The following is a 20,575-nucleotide window of genomic DNA, read 5'->3' on the forward strand; positions in this document are numbered from 1 at the left end:
AAGAAACCATACCCAGTGTTCAATGAGATGTGTACAAGCTTAAAACCAACCCCCAAAAAACTAACCAACTCAACTCATGCCTGTTGTCTTGCCATTCAAACCCAGAAGACAGCTGTCCCAGTTACAGCTTTGACAACAAGCCTAGCCAACAGAAACATCAAAAGTAAATTTTTCTTGATCAGCTTCTTCCAGCTCTTCTCAGCTTGAGGGAAGCATCCTACCTGATAGGGAATTCCACAACAGTGTCAAGTTTATCCCTCCAGTATCTGCTGTAGGAGAAGCGTTTTAAATGCACCACCAAAATCCTGGGCAAAGACCACAAGTCAAACTTCTTCGTAGCCTGTTGGTGTTTCTTACAGTTCGGGCAGTACCTGAGGAAGAAGTAACAAATAAGGAAATGAATGACCACGTTAAAAGAAGAGCTTCTGGCCTTCCATGAAAGATGCCTCACCAGCACAGCACAGTCCCTGCCTTACATAAGGCATTTGGCTGTGAAATATGCAGGTGAACACACTGACTCAGAGATTTGCAAACTGCAACTTGCTTTCGCTTTATAGGCAAAACATCTTACAGCAAATTAATTAAATGGACACTGTACATAGGCAAAGCGTCTTATGGCAAATTAATTAAATGGACACTGTACATAGATGAGAAAAAAAGGAAGTTTAAAGATCCCATTACTTCTCTGTTTTATCCTTCTCAAACAGGTCACAGTTGCAAACGCATCCCTAGCATGTAATTGGAAATTAATAGTAAACAATTCCCTACTGCAGCAGAAGTTACGTTCTCACACAGCCAGCACACAACTTGTCTTATGGCAAATTAATTAAATGGACACTGTACATAGATGAGAAAAAAAGGAAGTTTAAAGATCCCATTACTTCTCTGTTTTATCCTTCTCAAACAGGTCACAGTTGCAAACGCATCCCTAGCATGTAATTGGAAATTAATAGTAAACAATTCCCTACTGCAGCAGAAGTTACGTTCTCACACAGCCAGCACACAACTTCCAAAGATCCTCTGCACATATGGTAACCACATTTTGGTCACTTGAGATCTGCTGTATCTAGCCCCTCTGGACTAGGGACTTTTGGCAGAACTGGGAGCAGGTCAGGATGGGTTCAAGACAGAAATAATAGAGGATTAAATGCTAAGGTAGCCACATACTTTAACTCTTTATTACCACAACTGCTTTCTCTGACGCCATCTGGAAGACAGATGTATGCCTGGGAATTGACAGTATCCTGATCTTTGGAAGCTCCATGCCCACTGGCACTTTTTTTTTTTTTTTTTTTGCAATAAAAGCAGGAAACAAATCCCTTTTATTAATTCATGTCACCAGCCTATGGAATCAATGACTTAGCACAGATCTGACAGAACTCTGAGAGATGAAGACATAAGAACAGACCTGGGAAATTATCAGAATTCCATGACAAATAATGTGGACATTATTTGTCCACATTTGTTCTGGCATTTTACGATAAACATGTCAGGCAGAGGCTCTTACCATGGGTCATGTTCACCAAGTGTTTCCATAGTAGTGAAGAGCTCAATGCAGTCTCTGAGGGCTACTACAGCCTTCTTCTTCTGTGGCTGTAACATGCTTCCATGTTTTTCAAATGCCTAGTGAGAGATGCATGCTTTATTCAATTCCATGTACTCTGCAATCCTTGACATCACAAAAAGGAACACGCTCACCTTCCCCATGCTGACTATTTCTGCCCCTCTTTCCCCACCCCGACAATCATCTCAAGCTTCCACTCCTTTCTTGTATTCCAAACTGTCCATATGAGAAAATACAGTATGTCCTTACTCCAAAGATGGTGGGTTTGGGGCTTTTATCAAGACAGCAAGAACAGCTTATGCTATTACAAAAGATGATCCAGCAGAACTCTCACAAAAAAGAATCCTGAGTTTTCTGCTAAGCTCTATGAATTTGGTTTCAGGTTTCTTTTGAGTTCTGATTTGTAACGGGACTATGAACTAGACTACTTAGGTTTGAAATTAAAAGGTCTGCTTTCCAGAACACATTGGAAACAGGTCAGCAATTACAGACCTATAGACTTTACCACTAATAGATTTGGAGTCAACACATCCCATGCCAGTGACTTCAGTTTTTTTGAAGGAGCTACACCTACATTTCACCACTTACTGTCACCTTTTAAGTACCATGCAAGTTTACATATAGATTCTTTATGAAAAGAGCATATTACAACCTGTGCCTCCTGTTCATCATAAAGTAGCCTCCGTGTATCAGAATCCCAGTCAATTGCAAGTGCAGAAAAAGCTACAAGAAAGAAGAAACATTTATTGCAAAAGTCTAAGGAGAAGGAGGAATAAAGAGAGATAGCAAGAAAATCATTACCATTCAGTTTTAAGATTTTTCCTTCAACAATGGAGTTTATCTCAGAGGTCCCAGAGGAATTCACAAGGCTAAAAGTGAAATGCTGTTTCTTGCAAGGCTGCAGGTCTCTTGCTGACTCCACCTGCATACAGCCCTCAGAGTGGCAGGGATCAACTTCTGCCAGCTTTTCCTTGCCATCCTCTCCACCATCCTGATGCTCCATCTCTTCAATGTCACCTGGCAGAATTTAAAACAAGCACAATATTAAAGGGCTTCAGCAAAACTTTAGCCTGACACCTCCCATGGACAGCTGTGTCCATCAGCCTGTACAACACACACTGATCATTCAGAAAGCAATGAAAAGGTAACACAGAAAAAGAAACCTCTGCTTGCCAACCATTCCATCTGAAGTTGTGTTTTCTCCCTTTAGCACACACCAGGTAATGTGCTGTACTTTATCTTAGAATCAGACAAGCTGGAGAGTGCTCAGTTCATAGCAGGTTAACAATGACACCTTCTGACAACACAGAAGAGACATCTCCAAGAGAAAATCAGCAACATTGCAGTTGGATGTCTTTACAGAAGGAAATATGAAAGTCTCCAGGAAAGTTTTCATTCTTAAGGAAAAATGGGCAGATTTTTCCCCTACTGACTTATTCCAGCTGTTACCTTCAGAGCTAAACAAGTGAATCATTTCAAAGAGGAAAGGGAAACATGAATTTCCCATTGGCGTTAAAAGCTTCCCAGTAAGCACCTAACCTAGAAATGAGACCTCATGACCCTAGATCCTCCAACAGAAAATACCACGTACACTTTATTTCTCCACAACTTGTCTTTGTGACCTAACTGGCCAGTTTGCATCACCAAAGGATATATCAAGAAAGGAGTTGCCTCTGGAGGGAGGTGCTTGAACACCTCACAGGTAAGCAAGGACTTCCCTATCATTGGTTAGGATGAATGCATACCACACCTTGATCTCCAGCTCCTGCTTACCAACATCTGACCTCCCTTGGAAGGCTAATGGTCTACAAGAATTCTCACTACACCACACAGAACTCCTATGCAATAGTGTGGCTTAATCATGGTCAGGAAACAATCTGCTAGAGCTTAAGCCAAATACACACAGCACAAACCAAATAAAAAGCTAACAAAAAGCTTGAAGTGCTGAAAAGCTTCCAGGCAATTTTGAAAGGACTTTACCTTCAACCACACCATTGGAGCCATTGCAGGTTCCTCTGTCTGGGCAGGGTGGAGAGTATTCTTCTGCCAAAGGGAGTTTCACATAGCGGCTAAAGAGAGGGGATATGTTTGTCACACAACCATACTGAAGCTGTACATGAGAACACCAGTATCCCTCTCCATCATCAGTTCTTGCTGCCCAATCCCCCTCAGCAAACTAGAACCCAATCTGTGCAGCAGCATTTACAGGTCAAGAGCCTTCAGAATGAGACAAACAATTCAGTAGATCTCTGCCCTCACTGCTTGTTCCAAGTTTTACTGGCAATAGATGGAAAAGACAAAAACAAGTTATGGTGGCCCCCTCTGAGAGCCCTGAAAACATGCCCTGAGTTCTGCTCCTGACCTGTTTTGTTAACACTGAGCAAATAGCTGCTCTTCTAACCACCACCAGCAGTACCTTTTACAGAGCCCCCAAAACGAGAACCTTGAAACATCCCTGGGGCCTCCAGACACAAAATGCAATGCAAATCCTGGTTTATATAGCCCACATAAATCAAGGGAAATTCTTCCTTTTAACAAGTATCTGGTAACAGTGTAACTGAACAACTGATCTCTAGAGCTTGGCATAGGATTCAAAGGTACAGACATGACTTACCTGATCTGCTCCAAAACCACACTGTACAGGTGATCCACAGTGAGCTTGTGCTTTGGCACAGATATCAGCAGTGGCTGACCAAAGAGTACAGTCCCTGAAGTGTTGCTGGATTGCCTCATTGTCTTTTCCCGAAAGTAAATGGAGAGAGTAACGTACTCCGAGCTGTCCTCACTTGGCTTGCAGACTTCATACCTGTTTGAAAGACAGGTATTTCCTTGAGTTATTTCTACTGCCAAGAAGCACAGCAAGTAGAACCAATATGAACTCAGACCAACAAGACTCTCCACTAGGTTGTACTCATTCTTCATGCTCCTGAACACTCCCCATGGCTCACAGTGGCACAGGGTGCACACCTGGCACTGACTCAACTGCCACATTCCCTCTGTAATCCTAATTCAAACCCCTACTGCCACTCACCTCTCAAGACACTACCCTGACAACTACATGGTGCTTCAATCAGATCATGACATCAGTGAAAAATACTAAATGTGCCTTGAAATCCCTTTGACAGTGTTTGTTCCCCCTGGACAAAGAAATCCTCTTTTTGATACCTTGGGTCTTGCACTCTCCCAGCCTCTCATACAGTTTAACAGCCTGAGGTCACATCACTGAGCAGCTAATGTTTCAGAAAACTAAGAGTTTGGAAACATCTGCTTCACAGAAAAATCCAAGGACAGTAAACAAACAAGAAAAATTCTGGAAGACAACAAACAGCTTGGGAGAACAGCCAGGAGTGAGGTGCAGCTTGTGTCCTGGGTGAAACAGCAAATGAGGTGTTTGCAGGTGTCAGAGTCAAAAGAAACCACATGGTCCAACATTATCACACTGTTTGCTTCAGGGCTATTCATTACAAAAGATTCATTTTCAGGAGAATGCCAAGTCACAATGATCTTTAATTTGCTGAGTCACCTGTCCCAGAATTACCTTAAAACTGAAAGAGAAAGAAAGATTTCATAAAAGATGTCACTAAGCATAATGACCAGGACCACAATCACATATCTGAATGCACCAAAGTCTTAACAGCTCTCTTATATTAGACAAGCCACTTCCCCTCTCTCAAGAGCCAAGAAACATTTTTATTCCTGTTTCAGAATATTTTATTCCTGTGTTCATTAGAATCCTGTGTACACTGGAATGTTTTATTACTGTGATCAGAATGCCCTTGTAGAACAGGGAAGAGAATGACTTGTTGCAGTTCTGCTCCATCCTACTTAAAACAAAGAGGGATCCCAGCTTGAGGCTTGACTGAGTCAGTAGAATACAAGAAGAAAAACATCCTGCCAGAGAGCCCCAGCCCACCAAAAGCACAAGAGCTCAGAGTCAGCACAAGACAGTCCAACACCAATGGCTGTTGTGGTTTTCTAGGCTGTTGATGCTATTCAGCTGGACACCAGCACTGCATACAGTTCACACCTTTTAGAGTTTCCTGAGAAACAGCACCACAAAGAAGTGAATTATTTTACTGAGTAATGTTTAAATAACAAAAGGCCATACTCAGTCCCAGAAGATCATCTACAATTAACTCCAAGTGCTACAAGACTCTTCAGCTGGACTCCTCTAACAGATCAGTACACCACACTCCTGTGACTGCTGCTCACAGCACCTACACTCTGCTCTTCAAGCAGCAATTGATGCAGCCCCCATTCACATCCCTCCTCATGCACCTGAGTGAAGCCCATGTGACAGAGCAGATGGGACAGAGAGGAAAAGCTGTTACCACAGGCAGGAGTCACCCCTCACACAGCAGCAGTGCTGCACCCACAGCACTCTGCAAAACGGCATCTCACACACTTCTCACCAAAACATAACAGATTTGGTTACTCAGGTGCCCCTCTACCCACTCCACCTCAGAGCAGCTTTTACATACTAGTACTAGAGTCAGACATATAAGAACCAAGATCTAAAAATCTAAGATAAAGTACTTCATGCACAGTTTAAGGAATGCTATAGAGCTGATACTGGGAATTACTGGAAAATGCACCATAATTCTGTATCTTGCCACTTAAATGAAATAATAGAATATAATGATGATGCTATTCCAGACTACACAACATGGTTTTACAAGTCAGAGACATTAGCTCAGCTGCTACCATACTGCTAGATATTGGTTGGTTGCCTTTATAATTCATGACAACTCTGAAAAGTGCCAGAAAACTACTAAGCCATAGGGTAGGACTTGAGCAGCCTCTCAGCTTTATAAAGGCTTCAGGTGGTTACAATTCAGAAAGGAAGTAGTGAGTAATGAAGTAGGTAACTTGCATACTGAAGTCTAACAAGTACACAGGAACATGGAAAGCTACAACAGACCAGGCAGAGCTATGTGAAAGGGCACTGAAAACAAAAAAATTCTCTGAGCTAAACACCAGGCTAATATATAGGTTGTATGTTACTGAAACATTCCCTCCTAAGTGCCAGAATCATTGATATTACCTCCAGTGACAGAACACTATGTGGATCACAAGTCAGTCTGCAGCAACAACCAAGAAGTCTATTTTGTAAGAGAATGGAGAAGGGCAGGAAAAAAATACCATTACAGAAGCTGACAAACACATCTGTCTGAACAGGGTTACTACTGCACATCCACCCAGAGATGCCACTGTGAAATCACAGTAGGCCCAAAAACAGACAATAAGAATAAACAGAGGACTGGAAGAGAACTGGGAGAAACTGCAGCACATATTTGGATCTTCTTAGAGTCTTTAGAATCTCCTAATCTGTCTATTTTCTTTTGTAATACCAGAACACACACAAACAAGTAAAGTATGAGGTAAGAGACTACAAATGCAACTTTTTTAGACAATGGGTTTCTTGCCCTGTACAAGGCAGTCACAGGATTTTGCTAGTCTTGCAGAGGAGTAAGATTAAAAACAATGAGGGAGTTCAACCAGGAACAGTTTTCACTAAGACTAAAAAAATACAAGTTTGTTATGGAAAAGGACACAAACCCTCATTTCAAACGAGAAAATCCCAATTTCAGCAAGTGTGAACAAACTTCTAGGTCAGCCTGCTACAAGGTCTCACACAGCTCAAATGTTTCATACAAAACTACCAGACTAGCTGGCTTGCTGACCTAATTAACTCAGTTCAATAACTACTGTAGCCCCAGTCACACTAACAAACCTGGTATTTCTGCAACCTGTCATGTTTTTTCAAGACCAAGAGCTCATCTAAACATAACACACAGAATATTGTAAGAGAAGGTGGAAAACATGGTATATATGGCAAACTAAATATATCCTACTCAAATATGCACTTTTATAGTTAAAGGTGACCTGCAAATCAATTTGTAAAACTTTTATCAATGTAAACAACACATATTATATAATATGCCCCATTAGCCAGGCTAAGAGAACAGCAGCATCTAGTTTATCCAGCAAAACATTTTTCTTCTTGGTTCTAAAGAACCAAGAAGAAATACTAAAAGTGTAACTCTTGGAATGGGCCATGGAGTTTGTTTTCAAGAGTACTTACCTGACCCCTTGTAGGCCGGCTCCAAGCTCCAGCAGGATCCCTGGGTGATGGGATATCACCAGCATGGTGCATGTGTGGGGGTTACATTGGAGCGGGAGCCGGAGGTCCTAGTGGGGATGGACTTCCCAGGACCTAAGGAAAAGAAATAGCAGTGTTTGGGTTGTGTGCTGGAATGCTGTTCTCTGCTTAGCCTGGGGAATGAGAGCATTCAGCACAAACACTGAACTAATGTCATCAAATTGATTTGCAGACCACCTTTACATGAGAGATCTCTGATCACTGCCACAGAGCTCCCTGTCCTTCCACAGCACAACATGCCTCAAGAGCATCATTTCCAATGGTATGAGAACTGAGCTGTTCCCACTGTTCTCCAGCTGCACTGCCCTTGCATGCTGTGCCAGTGATCTTGCTTCAAGGCTTCTACCATTTCTGTGAGCATCTCACCTCTTCTCTGCTGCTCAACATTAACACATCTTGCACCAGGACTACCCGACATTTCCAAGCCTGTCATGATGAGAAAGAGATCACTGCAAAGCCCTGAGAAAAAATGGACTTGGAGAATTCCAGCCCCAAATTCTCCTCCCCTTTCAGGTGACCTAGAGAAGAACATGTCCTTTTGTGTAAAATGAGCCAGGTTCATTTTGGGATGCATCTGAGAGTTACCTGAAGTCACTTAAACATCAAGAAGCTCAGTAATATCTGCAGTTCCTATTTTTGAAAGTTTTACTGTCAGAGAACACAACAGATTGGATAAGGCACCAGAAGAACTGATAAGCCAGAAATTGAGCATGTCAAAGGGAAAAAGTATCTTAGCCATCCAGGGCACCTTTTTTTCCCGTATTACAGTCCATGCAGTTTATATTCCAAATGGAGTCTAATTCTTGCCCCAATTCCCATTCATCCAGCATTTCCCACCACTTTCGTGAGTCATAAAAATTCACATGTCTCACGATGTCCTATAAAAATCAGAAGACTGAATGTGTCTTCCCTCATAACCATATGGTGAAAACAGGGGAAAAAAAACAGGAAAAAACCAATCAAACAAAAAACAAATCACTGAAATAACCTAAAACAGGTGCAAGCTCAATATTCCATACATCCCACATACTGCACATTTCACAAATGTTTTTCAACAGCACAGTCTGGACTATAGTATCTGTGCCTGCATTCTGTGTCCTCTGTCAAGCCAACAGAGAAAAGCCAAGGCCCATTCCAACTGCACTACTCCCTCTGCAATGTGCTGTGAGAGTTCCTGCTCAGTGACACTTAGAATTAAGGCATTTCATAGAAACTGATGTTCTGGTCATTAACAAACCAAGAGAGGCATAAACCAAAAGCTGAGACTTTTGGTGTCAAAATCAAGACACCAGTGCAAAGGTACTGACTTTATTTTTTCTCAAATCACATCCCCGAGGGGCACAGATCTCCTGCAGTGTTAGTCTTTGAATTCTGAATTGAGACGTGTTCCAGCTGGACAGTGCACAGCCAGAAGTCTGTCAAGCCACAGGTTTACTGTTGTCACATGCAGACCCAGGTCTGACTCCTGCTTTCAGCAAAGCAAACCTGCAAAAATACTGAGAAACTGGCATCTATATTTAAATTTTTCAATCCTGAGACAACTTAAGGTGATGCTAAGAAACACAGAGAAGGCAAGAACTGCCAGTTTAAGTTACAACCAGACCCTAAATCTTCAGAACCATTGAAACAGCTGATTTCTGTTACGGAAGACAGACAGACAGACAGACACACACACACACACACGTGGTCACAGGTGGAAGACATGATGGACTCTGAGCAATGTCCCGTTTAGAGGGGGACAAGGAAAGCAAGGAACAAAGGAACAATTGGATGGCAGCTGCTCATGAAATCAGAGCCTGAGGGCCTTGTACTCCTCCTATCACTACACTCATTCTTTGCGTTCTCAGAGTCCAGCAACCAACCACAGAGGATTACTAACACAGCCTTGGTTTGCTTCTGCCAGTGGAAGGGAGGAGAACATTTCAGGTGAGGAAACTGTTACACCCTTAAAAGATGATTTAAGCAGTAGCATGGAAAGGTGTGGTCTCCAGCTGATCACAGCTTCTCTCTGAATCCAGTGTGGTTACCAGGGAGGAACAAATAAAGACCTGTAAGCACACTCAAATTCAAAGACTGGGCAGCTAAATCCTTCAGGAAAACACCTCAAAAACCAATAGGACCCACTGAGCCATCTGTAATTTTAAAATACAAGTTTGGGGAATGTACACATAAGTTTGGGGAAAATACACAAGAAATCTATTTCTGAGTGTGCTGCACTGATTTCACTCTGGTTTGAGTCACTACTTCTTAGCACTTTGTTTTTTAGCCAGTTAAAGAAACTTTGCATCTAACTTCAATTACTTAAAACAAGGAGTGAGATGTACACATTACAGTTTGTCAGCAGAGAAGTTTTGCCACTGGATATTACTGGAAAATAAGAACGTATGATGAATACATAAATATATAGGAGTATATAAATCAATAAAACATGAATTAACAATGAGTTCAAGTACATGTGACAGTGAGTATCATGCTAATTTAAATACAAGAGACACTTTGATTCCAGAAAACATCTCTTTCTTAAACATAAACAATTAACTGATGGTCCTCAGTCACATCCCAGGCTGCATATTATATATCAACTTTAAACACATCTAGGTCAACATTTAGTACCCAAGCACACACCCTGCAGAAGGTACCATGATTACCAGATAATCTCTCTCCAGTTAGTTTTTCCCACCTGAGAGCTGACATGGCTGCACTGAGCACAATGATGCAGTTTTACCATCTGATTTGTAACATAAGTAATGCCATTAAAAACCTCACCTTTTCTGTAACTTCTGTTTTCCTTGACTAGAAGCTGATATGTTTTAGTCTTACCACACAAAGCCATTAAGTGATTCAAATAAACCTTAGGAAAAATTAAGTTTTCAAAACATGGTAGGCAAGCAGCTTCCACAGAGTCTCTTCCTTCCTTATAAAGCAACTGCAATCTTGTCAGCCCAACACTTTAGAAAGTGTTCTGAAAAGTTTGTTTCGTGGCAATATCCAGTACAAATGTAGTGCAAACAAACAAGATTTATTGAGTCTTTTAGATTATTTATTTCAACTGTGAATTCTGGGTGAAAATACTGTCACTGTTGTCATGGTTTGACCCCAGCCAGCAGCCAAGAACCACGCAGCCTCTCACTCACTCCCCTGCCAACTGGATGGGGGAGCGAATCAGAAGGGTAAAAGCTACAAAAGCTCATGGGTTGAGATAAAGACGGTTTAATAGAGAAAGCAAAAGCTGCACACACAAGCAAAGCAAAACAAGGAATTAATTCACTGCTTCCCAAAGACAGGAGGTGTTCAGCATCTCCAGGAGAGCAGGGCCCATCATGCATAACCGTTCCGTGGGAAGACAAACACCATCACTCCAGATGTCCCCCCTTCCTCCTTCTTCCTCCCACCTTATATACTGAGCATGATGTCCTATGGTATGGAATATCCCTTTGGTCAGTTTGGGTCACCTGTCCCAGCTGTGTCTCCTCCCAATCTCCCATGCATCCCCCACTTCCTTGCCAGTGTGGCAGTACGGAAAGCAGCAAAGGCCTTGGCTCTGTGTGAGCTCTGCTCAGCAATAACAAAAACATCTCTGCATTATCAACTCTGTGTTCTGCACAAAATCCAAACATAGCCCCATATTAGCCTCTGTGAAGAAACTTAACTCTACTTCAGCTCAAACCAGCACACACTGTAAAACCTTACACAGTTGCACTGTCTAATAAGAGGCAGCTGTTCCCCTTCATTAATTGATACAAAGGCAGTTTTCTTTCAGGAACAGGAGAGAGAGACATTACTCAGTGTCACCAGTTATACACCACACAGCTACATCACCAGTCAGGACAAGAGCATCTGTTCCAAGCTCTACACTGTGTGAACTATGCAGCCATACAGAGCCATCCTTCAAGTCACAAGGAACAAGTCTTTTCCTGTCACTTCACTAAAGAATTGGCCTTCATTTAAAATCAGAAGAAAAAAATGCATTTTAGTAAGTAACTCTCCTTCACTGACTTTGGGGAAATGTTTCTCAAGGCTTCAAGTGGAAGCAAGTTTGTTCTTTAAAGGTGAAAGATTCTGAAAGACTTGACTTTTATAGCATTATTTATTCCTACACTTAATGATCAGTGAGATATCTGCCTGTATGGAGGTAAGTAAGTCGCTGGGATATCAAACTCCTGAAATTACCAGCAATCTGAAATACAACCACCACTGCCACATTCCCCAGCAACAAGTCATACCTGCAAATCCTCATCTGACTGTCACATCCTTTCTGGAAGAAGCAGAAGGCAGAGATGCACCTCCATGGCTACAGGTACATTCCCCAATGGAAAAGAAGTTTAGAAATCAGTAAAATATTCACATTACTTTCGCTGTTATGCACTTGATGTACCAAGTCCAAATAGATAGTATTACCCCTCTAAAAGCAACTCAGACAATCGTCACCATTTTAAACTAAGATTTAGAAAGCCTGGAAAAACCTTACGTAAGCCAGTTTCAACTTAATGGAATTCACAGAGATCTCAAAGGATTCCTCAGACCAAGGGGTAAATAAAAAGAAAAATTAAAAACATTTCCTTCGAAGAGAAACTGAAGAAAAATCAAAATTTCTTGCAAAGAATAGAAACACATAAAATATGCCGCAACAAAACAAGCAAAAAGCCTTCAGCACATCCTTAGTGTTGTCAGTTTGCAAGAGCACAAGGAACCAGAAACCTAAATACAAGCAAGTCCTTTCAGGGACAATTTTCAACATTTCTGTCAGTGCCACTACATTCTCACAGCCTGCTCAGCTCAGGCTCTACGAGGGAACAGCAAAAGGAAAAACAATCCCTAAAAAATCACTCAAGAATCAACCACTTCAATCCCAAATTGAAGACTGACCCTGACTGATCCCAACTCAATCCCTCCTTTCACCGCCACTCCAGCAGACCTGAACAGATGGAAACAGAATGGAATTTAAGAACTTTTACACTATTACCATTTCTTGAAGGATTTAATTAAACTTTAGAACACCTTACAGCAGACTTGCTATAATCAGACAAGGTAGGTAGATTGTCCACACTAGAAGTAATTATGCATTTTCCTTTAAACAACTTTTGCTCTTTATGAACAAGTGTTTCTCTGTTACATTTTTGAGACAAGACTTCCTTTCAAAAGAATGCTGGGGTTTAGCTGTAGTTAGAATATTACTTTACATATCTTTTTCCTGGCAGCATCACCCAATAAATGGAGTTTCTATGAGCAGCTTTCTCCTAACTCTTGCCCTGGTGCCTGGCTGCCCTACAGTGCTGAAAAGATCTTGGAGAGCGTACATGGAAAAACAGGATTAGCAAAACTTCCTCCTGCTACCTCTTCTCTTCCTTGGAGGGTTATTTTTAACCCAGGTCAGTTCTCTATGACTCACAGCATCACCTCATTCACAGTTGCCCTGTGCATAAAAGGAAGTGGCAACTGCAAAGGAAAATACACTTGGAGCTGCAGTTCAGCTCATGCTTCCCCCACACCCCAGAGCAGATCTGATTCAGACATAGTTGTTTTCTGTGGAGGGATATGCAACATGTTATGCCTGCATGAAAGTGGAGGGTTTTTTGCAATTACCATTGTAATATCTTGCTTCTTGTTTTACAGTGTTTCACTGGCTTTGCAGACACACAGACTTACAAACTAACACCTTACAACAGCCTCCCAAACAGATTTCACACCCAGGCATTCTGACTAGCCACACCTTTATAGCTACTGAAGACAACAACAACAGGACAAGAACTTTCAAAAACTCCCACACTGCATCTCAGCAATGAGGTCAACACTGACAGCAGGACAAAAGAGCACCAAGCAGTAAGTCACAGCATCCCACCCAGTGAAAGGTACACACTGCACCAGAGTATGCTGGTGCAGGTCTTCACACTGACCCAAGGATTTTATAGAAGCAACATTCTTGCACTGGAATGTTCTCACATGAGGAGGACTGGACCTGTGATGGAGGGCTGGATTTGACCTTTCAGCCCCAGGTTCAGTTGTGAGCCTCAAGGTCCATTTTGCCTCTAATGTGCTAACTTTTTCAATTTCCAGCTGCAATAGAGGAACACATCTGTGTTCCTCTGAGAGAGGACTCAGAGAGGCTCTTGCTCTCCTCACTGGATTTCAGAGATGACTGGAGACACCTCATCCACAACATATGTAGAACACCAAGAACAACCCGATCCTCAGCTTTGCTGAAGTCCCTCACAACCACAGTCAAGATACAAATATTTTTAAGCACCAGTCAAGAGCCTACCAAGAACCCCCAGTGATGGTCAGCTGGGTGCTCTAACTACTACAACAGTTTTTGGAAAGGCAGAGTACAACAGCTCGGACTTCATGCTACCCTAGTAACAGCTCCAAGGCTTTTGGCTGATATGGAACATAAGAACAATAAGCTTGAGCTGGTCTGCAAATGCCAGTGAGAGCATAACTGTAATCCAGACATAGGTTATTATCTCTGAAATAGGCTTGTAGAAAAGTTCTAAACTGCAGAACACAAACCAAACTAAGAATTCATTATTACCCAAAGGCTATGACCTCCTCTGCATTAGAAAAACACAAAACAGTGCCCATACTGACCTGCTCCTAGGAGCAGTGCTGCATTACTGCTAAGTCATACAAGAGATCTACAGCGAGGCTTAGGTTTGGGGAGGGAGGAGGATCAGGTTTTACAGCCTGAAACCAAAGGGAATGTTTTGCAGTATTCTTCACACTGTGGCATCTTCCCACTTTACTCACACAAAGATGTCGTCTTTTGGCATGATATGATTTAAACCTTCATCCATTTGGAAGATTTTGTGGAATCGGTGATTATACACGTCTGCCACCACCATCTAGAACAGCAAGTGATATTTGCAAAGACATTATAGCAAAAGCTTACATAAATTTAGGCAAACTACCTTTAAATTCAAGCAGCAGTTTATTCCTGTTCTTTATCAGAACTTCCAGCACACCAACAACAGTGCTGTCACCTATGACAGCAACCAACAGCTCCTCAGCTGTATTTGTTAAGGTGGGTCAGAAAAACAAAGCAATTAACAGACTGATATTACATATTACAGTCATACTACATGAGCAGATGCAACTCCCAACAGCTGCAGGTCAGCCTGGTGCAAACAACAGCACAGATCCCAACATCAAAGTGGCACCAGGCTAGGATTTCAGGCACAGATCACTCCTGTTTGTAATTAACTGAAATAAACTGCAGTGCTACACTGGCATCCCAAAAATACCCCTCCAACTGCATTCATTCCGTTTGAAAATACTAACCTGACCCCTTTGTTATTAAAAAGATGCTCAAAAAGAGGTGGTCCCAAAACAGACACTGAACATCTCTCAGTACTAAAAAACTACACTATCAGAAATGTTGGGGGTGAGGGTCCCTTCTCTTAAACCTCTCCACTGCAATGGAACTATCAGGATAAACACAGATTGTTTCATGCATATTTTCCATTTCACAAAGAACAGCATTTTAACATGTTAGGGTTTTGTCATTATTCCACTAAGTTCAGCTTATCACCCATCTAACAGCTAAGCCACCAAGATGCTTCAAGAAGAACAAACAGTATCAAAATTACTGTCTGCATTTATCCTTACATTTTCTGCAGGAACACCAGAGAGTTTGGAAAGTGATTCGCACAGATCCGAGACAGCTCCCATCATTGGCACCACGACCCGGAACTAGGAGCAGAGATAACATCATGTTTACAGCAGGAAAACCAAACCAGGCAGGAAAATGGAAATAAAACCTTTAATCTATAGGAGTTCTGCTCAAGTTAAGGACACAGCTACACACTTCAGGGTCTCCTGGATCTCAGCTCTACCTCACAAACAGGGATTTGGAGGCAACAAATGATGCATCAAGGCATCTAGTCACCCTGCTTGGGCCTCCCAGATCTTGTGCTGGTCTTGACATGCATGGCAAGGACAAGGTTACTTTAGGGAAGTGTTTGCCCAGCCACAGGCCCACTGGAAAATAAAATGGGGGGGCTGGTGGTGGTTTAGAATCAGTCTATCATGCAGGTTTTAAAACAAGTCATTTTCCAAGAGGGACTGCTCTTCATTTCTGTTTGAAATTAAGAGCCCTTACCCATTTAGGTAAGTTCCATCCTTACATTTTCCAAGGTAACACAGGGTAAACATGACAATGCAAACACATTAGTGCTTTCAGGGAGCAGCATATCACACAGGTAATCTCACCACAGGAACAGCTAAGCCACTTCCAGCTGGCCCACTACCCTAGTCTCATGAGCTGAGATTTAACAAAGCCACTTGACGTCCCATGCTCAATTTCCAGTTTTCACATTAAAAACCCCATCCTACCTCACTGAAAAGTGAACATCAGTGTCCTTAAAGTTGAAAAGTGTCAACTTTAAAACCTAAGAGAAGGACTCAGATGACTTACTGAAGTTTGTGTCTTCAACATGCCTCACCTGGACAGGTCTGTGCTGTGGGTCTGCATACACCAGGGTAACTTCCATGAGCCGATCTCTCCTCAGAGGCAGTGGGAGGGTTAAGTAGCAGAAGGGATCAAAGGTCACTGAAACTTTGGAGCATTTGGGACAAACAAGGGTGGACTTGAAAAGACCATGAAAAATATCCACAATGATGGAATCATTCCTCAGCCTATGATTCTCCCAGGCCTCTTTTGCCACCTCCTATAAAAATAAGAAAAATAAAAGCATTAGAAGCTATTTCTTGCTAAGACTCCCATAGCCTGGTGAGGACTGGGATCAAAGAAAACTCAGAAAATTGATACTGACAGGTAAATTTCACAGAAAAGGAGGTCTACCAGTGTGTCCAGCACAAGACCCTGGGATTTCTTCTCAGTGAAACTAAGGCCTTGCATTGAGTCAAATTTAACACATTTATTTTAGCTGAGCCACCTCATCAGGTACTCCTTGGTGCACACAACACCAGAAGCATGAGTGGAGCTGAGGGGCAGTGACAGGACACACACAGCTCTTCAGAACAGTGAGCTGCTGAGCACATACACTGCACTCTCCTCCATGGGGAACAGGCTGCTGCCCGTGGACCAAAGCTCAAGGGTGTTTAAATGCAAATTTCAATAAAATAAAATGTAAAGCTGCTCTAATATCAGTTTACCCAGTCCCATGGCATCAGAAAGAAAGAAAATCAAGTCCAGTCCCTTAAGAAGATGCAGGTTGTTCACCAAAACCTAGGAATTCATGCAGGTGCATGTTTGTACCAAGTCACTCACACCCTGGTTCTCTCCTTGTTTTGACCAGTGCTTCACACACCCTACTCAGCCTGGGGTTAGACCCAGCTCACAGATTACCTTTGTCCAGAGGTCGTGAAGGTGCACATGAGTCTGACCTGAAAGCTCATTTCATGTGACACTCTGCTGTCTAGCAGTGGGACACTGGAATAGTTGCCTACAACCCTGTGTCCAGGGCATGTGTCCAGACCCTTACTGGAGGGATGCCCCTGGCACTGCCATGTCAAAATGTTCCCAGTCCCACTCCAGCCCATGTGCAGGTACAAGAGCCTGCACAGCAAGCACTCTCCTCAATCTGATGCCAAAGGCTGCTACTCAGTCTACCTGGAGGAAGAAGGTAGGCCTGAGAAGTCATGAGAAAAGGTTACAGTAACTACAGCCAACTCTTAGGTAGCTGTTATGCCCCAAGGCAAACTTCCTTCCTTTCTACTGCAGAACCATATCAGGATTGTGCAACAAGCACATCTTCCTGCACACCAGTACAACAACAGGCATTCTGCTGGGAGGCAAAGCAACAGCAACATTACATGAGGTATCATGAGAGTCAGACAGGCCATAAAGCAGGACTGGGTTCTCCCCTCCCAGGTACACTGGTTTGTAAGGAGGATGTTTGTGTGTCCTGTGGGCAGGAAGGCCAGGAAGTGTCACAGAACCCAACTAAACGACATGGGAAGCACTACCCTCAAGTAAAAGGCACCATACCAAATCAGGTCTGCCATTGGCATCCTTCAGCTCCAAGTAGGGCTTCTTCTTCACTCTGTTCAAATCCTCATGCAAACCATCTAGAAGAAAAGCCAAGAGCTCCTGGGAATCTTGTTGCTGGTATCCTGAAAACTGAGGAGCAAATCGGCCAACCTGTGTCTGAAACACAAAGGCAAAAGTGAGGGAAGATGAGCAGTATCTACATGTAAAAGACAAGAACAAAAACTCTCAGGTCTTGGTTTTTCCAGAGATCAACTCCCTTCTACCTTATGTTAGCAGTAGGCCATGGCTAAGAGGATGCTATGGCATGAAAGTGTACTAGAATAATTTTCCCAACTACTTTCAGTATTTCAGCTGAAAGCAGCTCTTCACACTGAAGCACTGGGAACATTACAGCAACAAACAATGTTATCGACAAGGGGATGCATTTTGCTCTCCACTTCCTAACTTCATTTTGTAGATTTATAACTTGCACACCTCTTCTCACTGACCAAAGTTCACAGCTGGCAATTCACATGACCTCACCTAGTTTTATAGCAAAGATCATTCTGATGCATCTGTGAACAGGTCTCAGGCTGGGAGGTCATTTACTAAGGAATATTAAAACCAGTAACCAGTTCCAAGGAATGACACTCCTCACTGCTCCTCCCTGTACCCTGAAAAGCATTTACACAAAACATGAATCAACACTGAAGCAATTCTGCCCTTACTGCTTTCATAACACTAAAATGTGTCAGGCACAATATCTTTCATTGTTCCTTCTGTCACAGAGCTTTGCTGCAAGAACATGACATACTTACTTTAAACATACGTGGGGCCACGTGAGACTGCCTCCCAGACCACATCTGTTTAATGAGCTCTGCATAGGCTTCTGCAATTTCTCCTCTCATCCCCAGTGGGTTGTTCTGATTTATTTCAGCTTCATATTTATCTTCCAGGAAGTAGTCAGTCAGAGGAGGAGTATTGCTCAGACACTGAAAAAGCATTAAGAAAATGAATTTACTGCATAGGGCAATAAATCTGTGTGACAGTGAAATAACAAACCAAACTTTCACATCAGAACATGTACTGAGTTAACAAAACTGGTCAGACTGAATTTGAGTATATATTTAGTGGAAAAAAAAAAGAAGCAAAACTTAAGGCAGAAATTAGCATTTGAAAGACTGATGTCTATAAAAGCCTAATGATAAACACAAGAAAGAAAGTCATTGGTCCTTAACATGAATAGTTTGCATGGTAAATTAAACTGAAGTGTGTTTAGATTAAGTTGCTTTGACAATAAAAAATAATTTAAAAAGTTGTCTCAGATACAAAGTCCAAGAAAATATAAAGTGGTTTAAGGTTACTGTGATACAACTGAAAATAAAGTCATGTTGAACAAAAAAGTGAGGCAGTCCAGGTTTATTGTGGCATCCTGAATACCACATGCATAATGTATTACAGCTATTTTAAGATCTGTTCTAGCTTTCAAAGCTACCACAGGATGACTGAAGTAATTTCACAGCACTTATGCCACACTAGAAATTTGCCCATTGCTTAAATCAAAGTTCATACAATTTGGCTTAAATTTTGTTTGCATTTCTTAGCAAAAAACTATCCCTAGCAAGGCTCTGCTTTGTTCAAAATGAACCGAATAAATCTAAGAGATTGAGTTTAAAAAGTACATAAATAATTATTAGCTTTACATAACTGCTACAACCTTAACACTCCACACAATAACCCTGAACCCTTCCTGGGGCTTTTCAAAATCTTATTTTTAGAAGAATCTTCAAACACGGACCCAGAGCTGCAGGCAGTGACCTGCTCATGGTGCCTGCACAGCCCACACAAGTCCAAACATCCTCCACGTCAGCCCATTTTTGGCAGAGCTCAGTGCTGGGACCTTATGTTACAGTCAGGCATGTTTTAGTATGACTTCCCCCCCAGCCTGTTGAGGAGCCACATGTTTCAGATCCAGGCCCTGTTTTATAGTGTTTTATAGCACTAACGTGCTATGCATAACACAAAGTAAATATGAACCCATTGTTTTCTTTGAGTTGTTTTAGTTTTATGGGGTTTTTGGAGGTAGACTCTCCTCACTGAATCACACTGAAACATCCTTTTCACATGTTTTAATCCCAAATCTCTGAGACTGATCTCTTATTTAATTCTGAAGAGGGCTCTTTCCAATTCTTACCTGCAATGCAGAATTCATGAAGCAGGTGTTTCCAAGGTTACTGAGCCCACAGAGTCCAGGTTGTGACAGGGAAGCACTGTCTCTGCAGTTGTAAGAGTTACAGACAAACCCAGAACCTCTAGAAAAAAAAAGACAACACAGTGAAATCCACAATTAGTTTATCAAGTCTCAATACTAACTAAAAGTCACATCAAATACAAGTCAAAAAACTGTTTAATTCAATTGTTTAACCAGGCTATGTGTTTCTACTGCTTCATAGTGGCTAATACTGAATGCCAGGAACATGAAGGATATGTGCTAACTTTGGAAACATTAATCTTTACACAGTCTATTATTAATTTATGTCTCATAACATGTTAATTTCCTCTGTCTAGAAGTACACAACACCCTATTCTAATGCAGCACGAGTCTATAGAATACACTGTAAGAAATAAGAAGAAAATAATGATCTGTACCTGGAAAGGCTTCTACCACAAGGGCAGATGGAGAAAAGAATATAATCCCCCAACTCCCTCAAAATCAGGCAATGCTCTAGCAGTTAGTAAGCTCTGAAACATGCACTGCTTTAGAAGTGAGCAAGGAACAGCACAACTCGGTGATTTCGAAGAGCAGAGTTTGATAAAAAGGTACACAAGAGTAGTAAAACCCCTCATAGGGCACCATCACACTCCTCTTCTACACAGGCAAGGATGCATGGGATTATTCTGAGAAACAAAAAGAACATTC

General features: G+C 42.0%; 1 protein-coding gene across 1 annotated transcript in view; it reads right to left on the minus strand.

Moving 5' to 3' along the window:
* The window catches only part of USP4 (ubiquitin specific peptidase 4 (proto-oncogene)), a gene marked incomplete at its 5' end in the record, with an annotated part of 34,883 nt that overhangs the window by 2,524 nt on the left and 11,784 nt on the right, over nt 1–20,575 (minus strand). Inside the window, 14 exons of the mRNA XM_009072760.1 lie at nt 222–371; nt 1,508–1,623; nt 2,217–2,287; nt 2,366–2,581; nt 3,545–3,633; nt 4,179–4,370; nt 14,472–14,566; nt 15,330–15,413; nt 16,166–16,390; nt 17,674–17,832; nt 18,474–18,647; nt 19,850–19,967; nt 20,496–20,497; nt 20,572–20,575. The exon at nt 20,572–20,575 is cut by the window's right edge and continues 144 nt beyond it. Of these exons, the coding sequence (XP_009071008.1) occupies nt 222–371; nt 1,508–1,623; nt 2,217–2,287; nt 2,366–2,581; nt 3,545–3,633; nt 4,179–4,370; nt 14,472–14,566; nt 15,330–15,413; nt 16,166–16,390; nt 17,674–17,832; nt 18,474–18,647; nt 19,850–19,967; nt 20,496–20,497; nt 20,572–20,575 (1,695 nt within the window). The remainder of the gene's footprint in view (nt 1–221; nt 372–1,507; nt 1,624–2,216; nt 2,288–2,365; nt 2,582–3,544; nt 3,634–4,178; nt 4,371–14,471; nt 14,567–15,329; nt 15,414–16,165; nt 16,391–17,673; nt 17,833–18,473; nt 18,648–19,849; nt 19,968–20,495; nt 20,498–20,571) is intronic.

The sequence above is a fragment of the Acanthisitta chloris genome, unplaced genomic scaffold (genome assembly GCF_000695815.1).
Source record: "Acanthisitta chloris isolate BGI_N310 unplaced genomic scaffold, ASM69581v1 scaffold25984, whole genome shotgun sequence".
Lineage (NCBI taxonomy): Eukaryota > Metazoa > Chordata > Aves > Passeriformes > Acanthisittidae > Acanthisitta > Acanthisitta chloris.